General features: G+C 41.0%; 1 protein-coding gene across 1 annotated transcript in view; it reads right to left on the reverse strand.

Annotated features, from left to right (window-relative positions):
- The window catches only part of TGFBR2 (transforming growth factor beta receptor 2), an 88,190-nt gene that overhangs the window by 48,970 nt on the left and 18,928 nt on the right, over window positions 1-20,292 (reverse strand). Inside the window, exon 2 of the mRNA XM_072651119.1 lies at window positions 265-430. Within this exon, the coding sequence (XP_072507220.1) occupies window positions 265-430 (166 nt within the window). The remainder of the gene's footprint in view (window positions 1-264; window positions 431-20,292) is intronic.

Consider the following 20,292-nt stretch of genomic DNA (forward strand, 5'->3'; position numbering starts at 1 on the left):
ACTAGGGGCATCAGGAAATGGTCTTGGGTGGGAAGAGGCACCTGTTAGGAAGGGAGGCAACAGCTGGCTGGAAGATTCTAGGAGTATGAAAAGCTCAGTAATGTCGTTCAACAATTAAATGCTAACTGTATTGATTAAGCACCTACTGTGTACAAAGCATCACCCAAGGCACTAGGGACTCTGACAGAAAAACCAAAAGGAGGAGCTTAACCAGAAGGCAGGAAAGAAAAGGACCTTGGTTGGGGGGAGTGGGGGGTGTCTTACCACACGGCCACGCATATCTCATGGGCTTGTTCGCAGATCGATGTGATGCTGCAGTAACTGAAGCAGCTCCCGTCATTGGTACAGTTGGTTGCTTGTACATCACAAAACTTGCAGAGGAGTGCAGACTTTATGGCACCATTTTCCTCAGTGACTGGAGTTCCATCCACTGGAGGAGAAGAACACCATTACAAAGACATGAAACCACTTGGCAAGTAATAGCATCCCTGATGTAAGTTAGACTGCCCAGGCAACAGGGGAGCAAGTTCTCTACCATTTTAAATGAACTCCATCTCTTGGGTACAGAAATCTTCCCCAAACTCCTCTAATTAATGTTGCTGAGTTGTTTTGGTCCTTGCTGACTCTTTGTTACCCCTTTTGGGGTTTTCTTGCCAGGGATGCTGGAGTGGTTTGTCATTTCCTTCTCCAGGTCATTTTATGGATGAGGAAAATGAGGCAAACAGGGTTAAGTGACTTGCCCAAGGGCACACAGATAATAAGCTAGATTCGAATTCAGGTCCTCTTGACTCCAGGTCCAGCACTCTATCCACTGTACCATATAGCTTCCCAAGTCCCTCTACCACAACAGATTATTGGTTAGATTTACAATCATACTCTGATAAAATCTAGAATTTTATCCAAGGTTCTACGGTAGGCACTGAATGACAATATGACACAAGGGTATATTACACAAACTCCATGTTCTGACTTTCCAAGAATATTCTCCTGAAGGCAGGGGGTTGGATGAGATGACCTCCCAGGGTCCCTTTCTGTCCTACATGCTGCATCCCCAATAGACTCCACTCTTCATCATCAGCTCCACTGTCCCTTGGGCATTCCACCTGTTTCCTGGGGCACCACAAAAACATATAACTTTAGATAGGCTTTTTTGTGGTGGCAATAAATATAGAAAATTTTTTTAAAGACCCATTCATTCCTCTTGGGCTTCAAGTATATTTCAGGAAGTATATTTTTAGGTAACAAGCATAGAGATCTTGGTCTGGGAGACACTGCACATTTCAAAAATAGCTTAACTATAAATACCAGCGGCCATGTTTCTGGATCTCATGTTAAATTTGGGATTAGTACAACAATGTATTTTTTTCTACTGAGATAGGAGTCAAAATTGTTCACATACAATTTTAACTTTTTATAGCTAAAGCCAAAAAAAAAAAAAAATCAGCCAACCTAGAGACAGAGACTGTCCTTTTTATACTGATATTTTTTAAAAAAAAATGTAATGTACTTATAACTTCTTCAATGACCACCCAAGTCACCCTCTATATATTCAAATATTTCAAACAAATATCGAATATCAATTTAAGGAGCATTGTGCAATGGAAAGAGTTTGGAAACATGTAGATTGTTTTCCTTGTTTTGTGTTTATTTGCAGAATATCATTAATATTTTTTTCCTAGACTCATTCATCTTCTCAGGTCTATTGATAATTATTTTTTAATAATTATCAATATTAATATTTATAGTTATTACAGTTATATACTTATAGATAATAATAAATAATTAATAATAAAAAAGTTAGTGAAGACTTTCCCCCACTGCTTACTTTGTAAGAAATAACAATATTGTCCAGGGCACTTGAAAGATTCATGACTTCTGCTAAGACACCTGGATCTTTTGCTGAGCACTGACCATCACACACTGAGGGGCCCTCAAGACAAAAAAATCAAAGAACAGAGAGAAATCTCTTTCAGGTAAGACAGCTAACTTGGAAAACCCAAGGGTTCCTTTGAGAGCCCCATCTCTGACCTGGCATTCTTTTTCTTTCTGACTTTGCTTCTATCTTGGGCTATTGTAGAAAAACAGATTTCTTGCCTTCCCATGCTTCCCAGCTCTGACTGCTGTTTCCTTGAGCTCCTAAGCTGAGTCCAGGCTTTGAGAGGCTCACAGGCCCAGAAGCTCTGGTCACCATCTGGATCTACCAGTTTCTATAAGTAGGCTTTTAATTGGAATTGGCTCTTCTGAGCAAGGTACTAGGAACAGCCATCTGACTGCAAGCCAATGGGATTCCAGGAGCTGGCAAAGAAAGAAGCCCATGCCAATTTGGGGAGGGGTGATGTGTTAAACATATCTAGAATGCATGAATATCCTCCCCAGATTGGAAGACAGAAGGACCTGCCTAGAGTGGTATACAATGGATACCATGATGTTTTTTTTCAGAAGGCAAGGATATCCAAAAAGGTCTCAGTTTATCCATTAAATGGACTTCCTACCAAGGCAACTGGGTGAATGGGAGGTAGGCCATTGCCTCCAGCTTCCATAAACCTATTCCAACAAAGCTGAAGTTTGCACCCGAATGAACAATGGCCAATACATCCACTGAGAAACAACGGTGACTATATACATCCCAAAACTGCACCAAAAGCCAGCCACTGGCCCACAGTTAATCAGAAAGGGTTTCCCTGCACCAAACCATGCACCAGACTGAGAAAACCCCAAGGTTCTCAGAGAGACCCCATGTGGGAGTCTTGTAAATGCTCTGACATGGAAAGCCAAAGGGGGCCCTGAAGATCCAGGGCTCTGAACCTTAAAGATTCAGAGAAGCCTAACTCTTGGATCAGGTCAGCCTAGGAACCCAGGAGGTGGAGTGGCAGGAGCAGCTAGGGGTAGAGTTTACTAAAAGGCACCAAAACAGTGTTTAAATTTATTTCAAATTTATAAGTCCCTCAAAAGGAGGAAGTAACTGAAGCAGGGACCCAAACAGGAAAACAGATTTTTCACAAGGACTATATGAATTCCTATTAGAAATAAGATTATTTTTTCTCTGCTTTTTAAAATCTTTAAGTCTTAGCCAACTATTCTCAAAAGACTGAAAATAGTCTGGGGATGTTTAGACTGTGGAAGAGAAGACTATGAGAAGATATACACTGTCTTTAGGCATGTGAAAAGCTACCATGGGAGAAGAGGTATCAGATATTCTACTTGGCCCCAAAAGGAAGAACTGTGAGTGATGAGTGGAAACTGCAGGTTTGAAGTCAGCAAAAACTTCTTAAAAGTCAGAGCTGTCCCAAAATGGAATAGAAGGGTGGGGGGGGGGGGGGGCGGGGGGGAAGGGGGGCTCTTCCCTGATTTTGTCAAGCTGATAATTTGGTGATCATCTGATAAGAATGTGGGTAAGGACTCTTTGAGGTATGAATGCCAGTATGGAATAGTAAATAGGGATACTGGCCTGGAAGTGAGAAAGACATGGGTTCAAATCCCACTGCAGACACTAACTAGCTGCATAACCCTCAGCAGGGCACTTATATCTCTCAACCTCAGTTTCATCATCTGTAAAATGAGGAGAGGGTGGCTTTCACAGAGCCCCTTTGAACTCTAAATCTGTAATTCTATCACTCAATGGTCACCAAAGTCTTTCCTGGTTCTAAAGTTCTGTGATTATCTCCATAATCTAAGATTGACAGAGACCTTAGCAACAGGTTACCTGGTCCCACCTTTAAATTTTATAGATGAAGTGAAATAATTTGAAACCAGGTCAAAGGATCACAGATTTAGAACCAGATAGGACTTTACAGCTAAGTGGCACAGTGCTCAGACTACTGGGCCTGAAATCAGACAGACTCAACATCTTGAGTTCAAATCTGGCCTGAGATATTTAATAACCTGGGCAAGTCTTTTAACTCTTATTTGCCTCAGTTTCCTCATTTGTAAAATGAGCTGGAGTAGGAAACTGTGCCAGTATCTCTGCCCACAAAGATTTGGACAAAATAAAAAAAAATGATTAAACAATAACAAATTAGTTCTTAGCCTAGTGATTAGTACTTAATAGTCCCTTATTAAATGGTAATTGTCTGAACAAGAACAAAGGAACTTAAAGGTCTTCTGACACAACACTCAAGGTCTTTCCATTCATCATACTGCCTCTCATCACATGTGTTAGCCACAAAACAGCCTGCTATTTTTAGCAATAGTCTAATATTTAATGAATCTTTCTCTTTTTCTGGACTCCTTTACCATTTATTGTCACCTCTATTCCTCTGACCAGTGAGTATCTTTCCATGTGTTCATCACATCTTCCCCACTAGAGGTAATAAAGAAACTAACATTTACACATTAACAAGACACTTTACGTACTGTTATCTTATGGAATTCTCACCACAAAACCTTTGAGATAGACAGGCATAAGAACAAATGAGTTGCCCATGTCACTAAGCTTCTCTTGGTCAATGACACTATTCAGCTCGGAGGCACTCCTGATTCTCTTAACCTTGTATGTATTGAAAATAGCGAGCTGGGAGGAAGGGAGCAGGATGGAAAAAACACTAGAGTTCTTTCTTACTCTAACTCTGAAGTAAGAGGTGCTTACTTATTTGGACAATTCAACACCATTCAATAATTTGCCATGCATCTACCGAGTAATGTGCTGGGCACTAGAGATCCAAAGGAAAAAAAAACAAAACATCAATTGACCCTGCCCTCAAGAAATTTCCATTCTATTGGACAAAAATAACATACATAGATACATGGTTGTAATATATCTACAAAGTAACTTTGGAGAAAAGTACACAGAAAAATGATTGTAATATATCTACAAAGTAACTTTGGAGAAAAGTACTCAGATAAATAGTTAAATATATCTACAAAGTAACTGGAGAGAAGTAACACAGATAAATGGTTAGAATACACAACCCTGGAAAGGAAATATTACAGATAAATGATTATATGTATATTTTACACACACACACACACACACACACACACACAGTAACTTTGAGGAGTACAAGCAACGGGGGTTATCATTAAATGCCTCCTCTAGGAGGTGAGACCAGAATAGAACCCTGCAGGAGTCTAGGGATTCTGGGAGCACAGGTGATGCAGGAAAGCAGTCCACGCAGGGGAGACAGCTGAAGCATGTGGCACAATGTCTGGCACATAGTAGGTGCTTGGGCAAGCCTCCCTGAGCCTCAGTTTCCTCATCGGTCGAATGAAGCAGACGATGATCTCTCAATGCCCCGCCCAGCACCAAATTTATAACCCAATGACCTTAAGTACATGGCTGATTCCACTTTGTCCTTCTTAAAGAATTTGTCACCAAAGCTCAGACTCAGCCTGTACACATGAGGCTTCACTCACGAGCAGCTTCTCCTTAAACTGGCCCATCATCCAGTCTGACTATTGTGACTGGCACTCAGTGCCAAGACACTTCTGAATAGGCCTCTGCTTGCAGGTGCAAGGAGCTACTGAGAAGACAACAGAGAAATAAAGACCAGGAGAGGAGAGACAGAAAGTGACCCAAAGGTATCACGTTTTCATTTTCATGCAGGCATTCTTTGTAATGAAAACAAAACAAAGAATGAGAAATTAATCATGCATGACTCTTTTCAAAGGGCAGGGCAATCATTTTTTGAGAAACCTGAGAAAAGAAAGTGTGCTTTCTTCCACATAAGAATCAGTCTTGGATCAATAGAAAAGGGCCAGTGAAGGGCCTCAAGGTCTTGCCATTTGAGCATGGGCTGAAGTTACTGGGGATGTCGGATTTGGAGTGTGGGGATGGGGATGCTGGCTTCAAGTATTTGAGGGGCAGTTGTGTGGCTGAGGAAGTGGACTTGTTCCTATGGCCCCTGGGGGGCAATACCAGGTACAAATGCCAATTTAGTTTAAGAATCAGGAAAGGCTTTTGATTAATCAGAGTTATCAAAAAAAAAAAATGGAGTAGTGGCCTACCATAAAAGGGAGATGGAAGACTCCCATGCCTCATTAGATCTTCAAGGTAAAACAGAATGCCCATGGTTTAGTGTGATATAGGGGGGAATCTTCTTAAAGTATTGGTTGGACTAGATGAACCCTGAAGTCCCTTACAATTAAAGGCAGCTAAATTTTGTGTGGATAGAGCTTTAGATCTGTGGTCAGGAAGGCCTTGGTTCAAATCCAGTCTCTGATACCAGCTATATGACCCTGGTCAAGTCACTTACTAGTTGTCTCCCTCTGTTTCCTGAATTAGAAAATAAAGATCATAATAGCACCTACCTCACAGAATTGTTTTGAAGATCATATGACATGATTTGTAAAGCATGTGGTACAATGTCTGGCACTTAGTAGGTACTTAATAAATGCCTGTTCCTTTCATTCCCCCCTCATCCTATACTTCCTGTTCTAAGATGATGGGCTATCTTACCTAGGCATTAAAGCACATTTAAATGGTGCCTTATCCAAGAAGCACTTCTAGATCTCTCCAGGTGGAATATCATCTTCCACTTTTGGAAATTCACAGCACTTTTCAAGCACCCCTTCTGTGGCCCTTTTGACACCAGATCCTGAGATCCAAGTTACTTTGCTCCCCTGCTAGGACCTGGGCCTCCTTAAAGCCAGAGGCCATGTCTGACTCATTTATGCATCTTCCACAGCACCTAGGAAAGCACCCTGAACATAAAGGGTGCTCAGTAAATGTTTGTGGGGGAAAAAAGAAAAATGGCTAGCATCATATAGCACTTTTTAATATACCACTTTGCAGATTTGCACTGGACTATACAGAGACCATGTCGGATCCTCACTAACAAGCCTATGAGATAGACACCCATTTTACAGATAAGAAAATGGGGTGGAAAGGTTAAATTCTTACTTCCCTACAACTAGAAAATGACTAAGCCCAGAATCAAGCCTCCTGTGGTCCACCATTCTAAGTCCCCTTTTACGAACAACCATTTAGAACCATATGGCAGTATAAGAAACAGTGAGTAAGGCACTGACTTATAATATTGACAGCATAGGGCATTGTCATAGAGGCAGAAAGACCTCAGCTCAGTTCTTGACTCTGACACATCTTTGGTAGCAGACCCTGATCAAGTAACAGCTGAGGAGCAGGGTTGGGGGCAGGGGGAGCAGCAGCTCCATGATGCAGTGGGAGGGGGAAGGGTAGTAGCTCCATAGTACAGTGGATGGAACACTAGCCCTGGAGTCAGGAGGACCCAAGTTCAAATCCAGCCTTAGACACTTACTAGCTGTGTGACCCTGGGCAAGTCATTTAACCCCAACTGACTCCCCAAAATAAAAAATAACAGCTTTGGATATCTCTCTAAGACTACAGGTTAAATGTGGAGCTGTTGAGGCATACAGAACCCATCTCTTCTTTCCCAGAAAAAAAGACCCACAATTTCCTTCCATTTAGATGCCTCCAATCTAACAGAGAAGAAAACATGAAAAAAAAATTCTGTGCCTATTTAAGCTGAGTAAAATTTACCCTCAGGGCAACAGGAGGTCAGAGGAAAGAGTAGAGAAATTTGTGTAGGCAGAAAAGACTTAATGAAGAGTTAGGATCTGTGTTTTCCTAGAAGGATGGATAAGATTTAAATAGAGAAGAGGGAGGAGGGCAAACAACCCAGGCTGGAGGAAGAGTCTGGACAGAGTTAGGAGGTGGGGGAGAGAGCATAGTATGTGTACAACTGGTCAGGCCCCAGAAGACAGGAAAGCAACTGATGAATGTCCAAGTTTGACTTTCTCTGTTTTAAAGAAGGGAAGGCTAAGTCTCAGAGATGCTTCTGCTTTGGAATGATGGTTGTTAATAAGCCTGACTTGGAAGGATCCAGTTTTACAATGTGGACAGAGAGAAAGTGTAAAAGGCTTGGCTAAGCTCCCAGATGAAAATGAACAGCCCAGAATCTAACCTACAGCTAGAGGTACCTAAGGCCTATGATAGGGTTCTCAGAAAGAAATACAAATAACTCTGATGCCAGGCCTACACCATTAAAAGTGAAGTGAAGGGTGGGCAATTAGCCAGTGGATTAGAGCAATATAGACAGCCAGTCTCAATTCTCCTAGCCAAACTCCCTCTTTCACCCCAATTATGCAAGGAATTAGGGCCAAGCAAAGGTTCATTCAACAACTATTAAGTGCTTACTATGTGCAAAGCATGTGCTAGGCCCCAAAGACCAAAGCCAACAGTTCATGCTTTCAAGGAGTTTACATTCCAATGCCAGAGACAGCTAGTGGCACATTGGATAGAGCTGGTGTAAGGAACATGTGAGTTCAAATCCTGACTCAGACTTTTTAGCCATGTGACCTGCCTGCCTCAGTTTCCTCAACAGTAAAAGCCTACTTCCTAAGGTTGTAGTGAAGACAAAAATACTTATAAAGCTCAGACTTAATGCAATGCCTAGTGTATAACAAGTGAATTCATCAAATGAATGAAGGCTTTCTACTTTCCTTTCCCCAAAGAGGGATAAGCACACAGGTATAAGACACGTTTGTTTATTACCTTTTAAAATTATATATTATATCTTTATTTCATAGTATATCTTTTGTTTCTAATTATAAAAGTATTTATTTATATGCTGGCAGCTAGGTGGTACAGTATTTAGAGTGCTGGGCCCAGAGTCAGGTGAATGTGAGTTCAAATCTGACCTTAGACACTTACTAGCTGTGTGACCCTAGTTTGCCTCCGTTTCCTCACCTGTAAAATGAGGAGGAGAAAATGGCAAATCACTCCATTATCTTTGCAAAGAAAACAAGATTTAAAAAGCAGTTTGAGGGGAGAGGTGAAAGAGGAAATGCTAATTACTGAGAGACCCAGGAAATGCTCTCTTTCTAGTGGTCCCTCCATTTGGGAGCTAGAAAGAGGGAGGAAGAACCTAGGCACAGGGCTTAGCCTAGGCACAGGTTCAAAGTTACATCCAGGAAACCACGAACGAGTCAGTTTGGACCGCCATGGGGACGCCCTGGGACAGTAGTCAAGAAGCAGCTTGTGAAATGCCAAAGAGGAGCTAATATCTTTGGTCCTAAAAGCAAAAGGAGATGCTGTAGGTGCTTGAGGAGGAGTTACATGGGCAGGTCAGTGCTGGGGAATTTTGGACCTTGGGTCACAGAGTGAACTGACTGTAGTTTCTAGAATTTAACTTCAGTGACTCATTTGCTCAAACACCAGCTTGGCCTGTGAATTCCTAAGCGGATCACTTAACCTTCTCTCAGCCTCATTTTCCTCATCTGTAAAAAACTAGAGTTAGATTAATTGTTCTCTACAATCTCTTCCTACTCCACTTCTGTGAACCTAAATTATATGGAGTTCTTGAAGACCACATTTTTTTTTTTTGCAAAAACAAACAAACAGAACAAAGTACGTCTCCAAAGTGCACATAATTTTTTCTAGGATTCCACACAGGAAAGGGACTGATGTTGTCTTGTAGAGGCTGCTTGTTTCCTGTTCCTCTTCCCCTGTCTTCCATCCCCCTCCCCTTTTTTACTTCCTGGATTATCTGGAGGATATGCGTTCAAATCCTGCCTCAGTTTCTATTGATGACACAATTACTCCACTACTTAATGCCTTCCTTGGTTTTCTCATCTATAAAATAAATGGATTGGATTAGATGACCTCTAAGTTCTCTGCCAGCACTAAGTCTATGATCCTATGAAATATTTTTAAATTAATCTTGCAGATGGCAATTTATTTTTATTTCTGCCAAAGACTGCTCCAGCTCCCCTGATAGATGTATATTTTTTAAAAAGTGATGTGACATTTGGGATTCTGCAACTCTCATTTGCCTTTAATGAGGACCATGTGGATAGAATCCACCTCTTTACAAAGTTGGGGTAGGGGGGCAGTTTGCCGAAAACACAGCTGTCAACGCTTGGTGCTCTCAGCGGTGGAATTCATTGCCAGAGCCGAGAATTCTGGGCTTCGACAGCTTATCGGTCTGGCAGGACTTTTGTCTAGGGATTTCAAGAACCGCCAAGAAGCAAAAGCAAGCATGGGGTGGGACTAACAGGGCTAGGAAAGAACTGGAAAAAATCTAGACTAACAAAGAAAAGAGGTAGAAATGCAGAATTGTGCAAATGAACCTCTTCTCACCACAGAGTAATAATGTGTAGCTGCTCAAAAAAAAAAAAAAAATCATTTAATCCCCTACTCTCTGTTGAGTGCAGCCAGCCAAGAAAACAACCCTCTCTCTGTGAATGTTGCTGGGATGGTCCATGTTGTAGCAACCAAGAAAATAACACAGAGATGATTGGAAATAAAAGATGATTAACTAAGCTCTTTCCTTCACTGGCAAACCAAATTTGGTTTGCAGTGGGTGATGCAAGCAAGACATGGATGCATACTTGAAAGTATCTTCATGATACAAAGACCTCCCAAAAAGTGGTTCCTGCCCTCAAGGAGCTTACATTCTCTTGTGAGAATAACATTTCAAATTTCTATAATAACTTTACATTTTATAAAGCATATACGTGTAATTAAGGATAATTACAAATATGAGCTTCCATATTTGAAAGGTGAGCTTATTCCCAGTCCACAAAAGAATGAAAAGAATCTATTTCTAAAGCTTTGTTGTCACTGAAATATATCATGGAGAAATTAAAAAAAAAGAAAAGAAAGTATCTTCATAATCCCCCTTGACTCTTGATTAGAGAAATCAGCTGAAATAAGCAGCACTAATTACATTGAGAACAATGCTGAATTCAACGATGACATTGTTGAATCATAGGTTTAGAGCTGGGAGAGAATTTGGAGATCATAGTCCAACCTCATTGGACGGTTGGGAACACAGATTCTGCACTGGAATGGTCTTTCCAGGTTGTTTTCTCTTGTCCCTTTCATTTCACAGATGAGGAAACTGAGGCTCTGAGAGATCAAAAGATGACTTAGATGATAGATTTAGGGCTGGATGGGATCTGAGAGCTCTTCATTTTACAAACGTAGAAAGTGAATCCTTGAACAGTTAAGGGCACACAAGGTAGGAAGTGGAAGAAATGGGATTCAATTCTGACTGCAAATTGAGAACTTTCTGTTGCAATATGCTCGTCTTCCTCTTTTCAACTTATTTTAAAGGTAGGTTATATGCCTGGCCTTCTGCCAAAAGCATTTGCTTATAAGCTAAGCATAGTACAAAAACAGGGGAGCATCTAACTACCAGATGTCAAAAAAGATACCATGTTCTAGAGATAAACTTCTTCTACCCTTGACCATGGACTCTGGTTTTCTCAAGTTTCTTGGCAACTGAAGGAAGAAAAAAAATGGGCCACAGAGACCTCATGTTCTGCCCAAAGAAAGTACATAATTTCTTCTGAAGAGACCAACTTTTTACTGGCACTCAATTTAAGCAGGAAATTGCCTCAGAGGTCCTGGTATGAGAGATAATGGAAAACATGGTGGACCAAGTCTTCTACTGGATCTTAACAAGATTCAGATGTGTTGTTCAAGGAAAAGGTTCATGATTAACATTAGCTTCAATTGTGAGCCATGGATGACATTTGAGGAGGGGAAAAAGGAAATGACAGGAGGAAATGATGGCCAAGTACTATGCAAGCCTGCAGAATACAAATACTCAAGGGAGAGATGTCAGATCCCCAATCCAAAGGACTATAAAATGAATAAAATATCTGGGGGTTCGACCTACCAAAACACCCAAAAGATTTATACAGATTCAGTTACAAAGTATCTTTTAAAGACAAAGATGCAACTGAAATAATTATTCAGTGCCCATGGCTAGACTGTGCCACTATAATAAAAATGACAGTTACCAAAGTTAATTTATATTTTTAATGCTGTACTAATCAAATTACCAAAGGGATGCTTTGTAATACTGAGAAAATTACAAAATTCATTTGGAAAAACAAAAGGTTTAGAATATTCAAGGAAATGATGGAATAAAATAGAGACAAAGGAAGATAGCACTTCCAGACCTCGAACTATACTATGTATCAGCAGTCATAAAAATCACCTGGCATTGGTTAAAGAAGAAAGATAGATCAATAGAATGGACTAGTAAGGGGAGATGCAGAAACAATAAGGGAGATTCAGAAACAATAAAACTCAATAACAAGGTATTTAATAAAGTGGAAAAGATGTCCTAGGAAATTTTCACTAAAGACTGCTGGGAAAACTGGAAAGTGATCTGATTGAAATTAGGCATAGGCCAACAGCTTGTCATATCCCACAATGTATTCTAAGTGAATACACAGATTCAATATAAAAGATCATACTATTAAAAAGTTAAAAGAGAAACAGATTATACTATCCCTCTCACAGCTCTAGGTAAGAGACTATTCTCAATCGAACAAAAGATAAATGTAATTACAAAAGATAGAACAGAGAACTTTGCATACTTGAAACTGAAAAGCTTCTGTATAGGCAACATTAATGCATCTAGGATAAGAAGGAAAGGTTAACAAAGAATCCTCAAAAGAATGCAAAGTATTTATAACCACATAAAAGAATGCTCCAAATCACTAATCATAAGAGAAATGCAAATCAAAACAATCCAGAGTTTCCACCAAATGTCTGGAAAATTGGCAAAGATTACAAAAAAAATGATAAGTCAATTCTGGAGGGGTTATGGGGAGATAGGTACACTAATACATTGTTGGGAAAGCTGTGAAATAGTATACAACCATTTTGGAAAGTAATTTGGAATTATGCAAATTCCCACCAATCCTTTAAAAATTTCCCCTCCTTCCCTGGTAAACTTCCAGGGGGAGGGTCATGTCCTGTTTCATTTGCATTGTACAACACTTGGCACATACAGGTGTTTAATAAATACTCACTGAATACTGTCAGATCCCAAGGTCAGAAGGAAGGGAAATGATGCTGGGTGATAAAAGAGCCATTTTCCACATAGCCTTTTGTAACCATTCCTCTAAGCCAAAGTGAAAATGACAAATTCTGAACTGGGGCACCATTTACGGTAATTGTTGAAAATAAATAACTCATGCTCCCCCAACCTGACCAACACACACACACACACACACACACACACACACACACACACACGCACGCAGTCTCTGGGCTCAAGGTGAGCTGGGAAGAGCCAAGTCAACCCAAATTTTATTTGTTTGTTTTTAGTTTCTGATGTAAATGAAGAAAAAGGAAATGTTTGTTACACTTTAAGAAAAGCTAAGTAGCACACTCTGCAAGTTTAGGGTTAAGCCATAACCATTTACGTAGTCCAGTCCAAAAGGCATTGGGATTGGGGATATCAAAACAAACAAAAAGTCTAGGTGCTGTCCTCAAGGAACTTACACACGTCCTGGAAAAACTTAACTGATAATCACAGAGCCATCCAACTTAGAGCTAGAACATACCACTTGGTTGTTGTTCCATTGTGACCAATGCTGTGTGACCATTTGGGGTTTTCTTGGCAAAGATACTGGAATAGTTTACCATTTCCTTCTCCATCTCATTTTGCAGATGAAGAAACCTAGGCAAATAGGGTGAAGTGACTTGCTTAGGGTCACAGAACTAGTAAATGTCTGGGGCCAGATTTGAGTTTGGGTTTTCCTGACTGAACCTGCCACTCTATCCATTGAACACCTAACTCCTCACAGAAGCCATCTAATCCAAGCCTCGCATTTTACAAATGAGAAAATCAAGACCCAGAGATTGTGAGTTGGCCAGGGTCAGATGGATGGGTTAGGATTTGAACCCAGAGCCTGTGTGTGACTCCCAGTCTTTTTCCGCTATACTCCACTGCCTTCCCCAGAGGCAGGGCCTCCCTCCCTGCTTGGGGGAAGAGATGAAAAGACTCTCCATTTACTTTGGATTTTAGATTTTCAAAGAAAGCCCGACAACATGTATATTCTGTCAGCCTCTGTACGTGTTTTTCAAACAGAGGAAGTCAAGTTTCAAAGTGACAAGTTTCACTTATTGTTAAGGCTTCGAGAAAGTATAACAAAGGACAGGAAATTTGAAACTAAATCTGAGAATCTGCCCTCACCAGGGCAATTTTGCTCGTTCTCATAACCCAGCAAGTGAATGAGAAAGCAGCGCCCTGATCTTGCCTTTCCGGCATCTTACTGATTTACGGGTGTTTGTGGTAAACATGAGGCTGAGCCATTAGGGGGTTGCTGCCCTGTAAGCAGATTCCAACTTCCTCTTCTCCCCAGCAATTCCCACTGTGGGCAAGAAGAGGCAACATTTCGCTGGCATTCCTGGCCTTCAGGTGTGGTACAATCAAGGCACAGCAAGACTTGTGCAGCCCTTTTAAAAACCAAAAGTCACACACACGTACACACACACACACACACACACACACACTCAACATAGCTGACTGAGTTTGCATAGAGATTCTTCTTCCTTTTTTTATTGATGGGGACAATAGCAGGCAGTGAGTGAACTGGCCTATTTATACTTCAAGGTAGACAAGGACGCTGAAAACTTACAAAAGATCATTGCAAGGTAATTGGTAGGTGAGGATACCATAAGGTAGCCATCATGGTAGATGCCAGGTTAATGGACAGCCCCTTCCCAATTCTAGTATAATTTGTGGGTGCCATTTTTTAAAAAATATTTGGCTATGAATAGAAACCATCCCTTGTCTGTTTGAAGCAAATTTATGTTTCCAAGTGGAACTCTATGATAATTCAGTCCATTATCCAGGAATTAGAAAGAGGGCAAAAGACTTGAAATCAGATAAAAGCCTTAGGTTGGCACTCCAACTCTGCTCTATACTGTCCCTTGAGGCAGTTTAGTGCTAGATCTGATTCAGGAAGACCTGGCTTCAAGTCCTGGCTTAGATACTTAACAGCTCTATGACACTAGGTAAATCACAGCCTCAGTTTCTTCATCTGTAAAATGGGCACTTAGCTTTGAGGAGCAAGTCACTAATATACAAAAAGTGCTTTGCAAACCTTAAAGTGCCATACTAATTAGTGTCATTGTAAGTTACTAATTCACTTCTTGTCAATTCTATAATACGAATGTCATGTTGTATTCAGTGGTTGTGTGCTAAAGTTACTGAACGCCAACCATAATAGGAGTCAGTTTGGACACTGAAAAATCAAAAACCTAAGCAAAACAAAAAATGAAAAGCATCAATAAGTTGGGGAAGTGCCCTGCCTAGAGTGTGGCTTGGCCTCAACTCAAAAGTAAGGGATGGGGAAACCACAGAGGCTCTTTTTAACCTTAGATTCAAGGGAGAAAAATCAGGACCCTCATGTTAAGACAAACGTATACTCCCCCTGAGTTTTAGTATCTTGAGAATTTGGAGCCTTGGCAGTCCCAACTTTGCATGCAGAAACGGTCAAAGTTGTCCTGGCAAAAGTGTGGTGTAGTGGACAGAGCTGGCCTCAAAAGTAGCAAGTTTCACCTCTGACCTGCACTGACTGAGTGAGCTTGGGCAAGTCATTGCCTCTTAAAGCTTCCAGGTAACTCTCCAGGACCCCAGAGAAAGGATTGGTTTGTGCTAGTGGAGAAAGTCCCCCATACCAATGAAATCAAGGGTGCTTTTGACAAATGGGTGGAGAGTCCCAGTTTTTTCAAAGGGAAAGTGATCACACCACAACAAAGAGAGGGTGCTATTTCCTAAAGAGATTAACAATGGGAGAGAAGACAAAGGAAGGGAAAATCCCTCCAATCCTCAAGTGGGAGACTTCAGAAGAGCTTCTGAGCCAAGTAAACACAGGCTGGTTCCCCGGGGAGCTTGCCTCCTCTCATACCTTGGCCTATTGATGTCCTTTTCTTGGACTTGTGCAACCATATGACAATAATAGCTAATGTTTATGTAATGCTTACCATATGCCAGGCACTGTCCTAAGTGCTTTACAAGCATTATTTTGTTTGATCTTCACAACAACCCTGTGGGGTAGATGTAATAATTAAGTGACTTTAGTAAGTATCTGAAGCTGGATTTGAACTGGTCTTCCAGAGTTCTCTATTCACTGTGCCAAATATGTTATAGCAAGGATACCTTTTGTGTGTGGGTTGGACTAGATGAGAACTGAGCTCATTCCTTGAGGAACACTCAGGTTCATGTCTTAGCCTCTCACTCTTACCACTTCAGGGGAAAGGACCAATCAGTATGGTGACCTGCATGATACCAAAGTGAATCATGGAAGAAGTCTGTCCTGGAAGGTTCAAGATTCCTGGTAAAAGGGACTGTTCAAGCAAGTTAGATGATCCCTTGGTAGGGATGGAGAATTATAACAGAGACTCTTTTCATATACAAGTTAGATTAGATGGCTGCTGGGATCATTTCACATCTGGGATTTTATATATGATTCTACGTGATCCTTATGTCATTTCCTGTAGTAACAGTATCTTGGTCTACTACTGGTGAGCAATCAACATCTACAGGTTGGGACCAGGCTGGGAGCTTTTCTTCTCCCTCCCCCATTCTCACCACCAGTTTTCATTTGGACAATGAGAATGATTGCTGCCTTTTTTTTTTTTTTTTTTACTGAGTATACTGCCAAGCACAGAGACCCTTGTAGCTCTTCAAAGTGTGCTAGGGCCAGCTCCTGTGGATAATGCTACAAATAAGGGCTTGATTTGTGTTCTGTTGATTGTCTAGACTTAAGAATATGATGTTAGTGATGTAAATTAAACTTGAGGGAGTCTTGCATAGTTTTTAAGTGAACCAGTTGTTAAACATTTCCCAGCACACCCCCTGCGTGTAACCCTCTTAAGAATGGAAAGTTATGATAATAGCTGAGACTTGCAAAATGCTTCAGGTCATTCTGAATTCCAAGTCCTGTATTCTGAGCCACTCACATGCCCAGGTAATATGTGATAGAGATGGCATTTGAATGCAGCTCTCTGATGCTAAATTCAGCCCTAACAATAAAGTTAGTTTAGCTGAACCTTAGAGTTCATAGAAAAGAGTCATGAAATACGACACCAGCTTTCCTAAGAGGAAGAATGTCAGATTCCTCAATCTTCCCGCAAATCTGTAGGCTCTTTCCAAAAACCCAAACAAAGACCATAGCCTCAGACGCTACCAAACCTGAAATTAATTACTGCCCTGATCCTAATCAAAAAAGTACATCTTATCCCTACTCTGAATCTGCCTTTGACTCCAGTTATTCTAATGTATTAAGGATCTAAATAATGATAGTAGGGAAGCTTTATTTCAATTGGCTTCAGAACAGCAAACTGTTTTTTGATTTGCCTAATTACGTTTCCTTACAAATCACAGTTGAGAGAAAGGAAAAACCAACAGGTTTCACAAAAGCCCAAGAGAAAAAAGGGACATAGGAAGCATATCCCAAAAGCAGAGGCAAGAATTCCAGTTACATCTTTACTTGACAACAATATTCTGGGGCTGACTTAGGGAGAAGGTAAATGCCCCTTACTGAAACCAGTAACATTCAGTAACAGGGACTCTCACCTGGCCAGCCACTTAGATCTCAATTTCTCAAATACTGGCTATTGTCCTTAGCAAATCCCTCTTCTCCCTCCTGATGTCTGTGTAAAGACCTTATGCAAGGGTCACTCTCCTACCTTTCTTGGGAATCTCATGTACCTTCAACTATCAATGCTGCAAAGGACTCTCAAATCCCTACCTTAATTTCTGATCAGCCTTTTTTAGATTATCTCTAACAGAGGCATTAGTGAACAAAGAGAGTCAGAAGATTTGGGTTCAAGTGTTGCTTCTGACTGACATATGCTGACTGAGTGACCTTGAACAAGTCACTTCTTGGGGGCCCCAGAAAACTCTCTAAGAATAGATGAAAGGAGTCAATGCCCTGCAAGGGAAGAGGGGAGAAGGACCTTTCCATACTGGGAGTTTTCTACACTGCTAAAATCAGAAGTCTGGGACATCATGAAGACAAAAACAAAATCGCAAAATCTCCAACTGGATTTTTTTTGGGGGTAGGGGGGTTGGAACTATAATTTCATCCAGGTAGGGGATCTTTTACCAAAGTATACTGACAATTCTTCTGTAACTCAAGTCTTCAAAAGGTGTCCCCCGGCATGGTGGGATCAGGTTAAATCCACAAGCATTATTAAGGCTTTCAGGTGCCAGTCTTGCTGCTTTACTTAGAACTGAGAATTTGAATAGAAGCGGAAAGACAGCCCCCTGCCCTCAGAAAGCTTACTTTCTACTAGGGAAGATAATACACAAAATGAAACTAAAGTGGACACGGAGTGGGGGAGGGGCAAGGTTCTTGCTCTGGGGCACAGTGGAGAAAGTCCAGAGAGTGGAAATGAAAGAAAACATAGCTGACGGTTCTAGGAGGGGGGGGGGGGGGGGCCTAAAAGCTTGAGGGCTCTTTCAGAAGGAGGAGGCCAGGGTGAATTTCCAAGGCCAGGAGACCCCAAGGGCTGAGCAAGGTGGACATGGTGGAAAAAAAAATGTCAGAAATGGAGCCCAAAGAGGAATGAAGATGAAATGATTTGCCCTGGGATATCCCACTAAGAAGCAAGACTCAAGCCCAGGCATCCCGGCCTCCACCTGAATATTCCAACTGAAAATGGGACTCATCATCATTTCCCTTCCTCTTAACTTGCTGAATTTTGTTCATGGTAAAACCATTTTTCCAATTTTTTCATCTTGGAACTCTCTTGGTCTTTCTGTTCAATTTTAAGCGAGAGAGAGAGAGAGAGAGAGAGAGAGAGAGAGAGAGAGAGAGAGAGAGAGAGAGAGATCAGACCTTTGTCCTGGATTTGCTGTTCTGAGGTTTGAATCCTGGCCCTGCTCTTTTTTTGTGACCTTAAGCAAGTCACTTCACCTCTGGGAGTTGGTCTACATTCTCTACAAAGTGAGGGGGTTGGATTACACCCTTCTCTATGTTCCAAATCGATGTTTGCTAAATTCAATTCAATGACATGGAGGGGGTGGGGGACAGATCAGAAAATAGGGTGCAGGTCAAGAAACAAAGGAACCAAAGTTATCTCACAAATTGCCCAGAAGTCTCCTAACTGTCCAGGAGGAAAGTCTTCGTGAAGAAAATTGGATGCACACCAGAGCCTGCCAATGCAGCACAACAGAAAATGAAACCCACTACTGTAACAGACAAGAAATGTAGCAGGCATTTCAGAGTCAGCTCTCTCTGCCAGGTCAGATCCCAGAAGCGTACTGGGAAATGTCAGTCAATATTAAATTGGAAGCAATGATAAAAACAAGCAAGCACAGTGCACCTGGATCAAGTGTCAGAAGCCTGCTCTGAAATCACTCTCAGCCTATTTCCTCATTCATACAATGGTTAGACCAGACCAAGGTTATGTCAATAGTCTGGTGACTGCCATAGGGCAATGCATAAAAATAGAGAGGATTATAAAGGAAACCAAGTATATTTTTTTAAAAAAATTATCAGGAAAAAATAGTACACCCTTGTGTTTCCATATTCTTTTCCTTTAATAGGTAGATGTTATATAATCCTTGTATGTTGATGTTCTAGTTGTTTTCATTCATGTATGACTTTTTGTGATCCCATTTAGGGTTTTCTTGGCAAAGATATTAGGGTGGTTTGCTGTTTCCTTCTCCAACTCATCTATGTATGAGGAAACTGAGGCAAACAGGGTTAAGTGGCTTGCCCAGGGTCACACTGCTAATAAGAGTCTAGGGCTAGATTTGAACTCTGGAAAATGAGTATTTCTGACTACAAGACTGGCACTCTAGCTGCCACCTACCTGGCCATAATTCCTCTGTACTTTAAAAAAATATATTATTTTGAAAGATTTGTGATTTCATCAGTGTGGGTATTTCCATCACCTGTGCTGATCAGCAACCCTTCTTTCTTTAGTAAAAAATTTCTGTGAGTTGCTGGGGCCCCAAACATTCATTTACTGCCTGGCCAGTTTTCTGCTAATGAACTTCTTCTGTCTTAGCTTGGTCATCTCCCTGATGGTACCTGAAGCCTGACCAGACCAGCCAGGGCTATGTCTATGTCATGATGAGACATTGATGGATGTCTTCAGTAGAGTAGGCATAGCATAACAAGGTTAACCATACAATTAAGGGAATATTAAACCTAAAAATAGCCCCTATTTATAGAAAAATTTGAGATCTGTTAAGCACTCCATTACATTCTCATCTGACCCTCATAATGGGTAAAAACCAACATTATGCCCATTTTTACAGATGAGGAAACTGAGGATGAGAGAGGCTAAGTGGTCACACAGATTGTAAAAGAATCAGAAGCAGGATCTGAATCCTGGTCCTCGAGTCCAATTACTATGCCCTGTGCAACAGAACAAAAGGTTGGAGCATGTTGGAATCTAGGCTCACATTTATGGGGGAAAAATTGGATTTTTAGAAAAATGTTTCTCAGTATATCTCAGATAGTATTGTTACTATCATGCTACATTTAATACACACATCTTTTAAACTGTACATTAGAAGTCAATTTCATATATAATCTTTTCTT

This window comes from Notamacropus eugenii, chromosome 3 (genome assembly GCF_028372415.1).
Source record: "Notamacropus eugenii isolate mMacEug1 chromosome 3, mMacEug1.pri_v2, whole genome shotgun sequence".
Taxonomy (NCBI): domain Eukaryota; kingdom Metazoa; phylum Chordata; class Mammalia; order Diprotodontia; family Macropodidae; genus Notamacropus; species Notamacropus eugenii.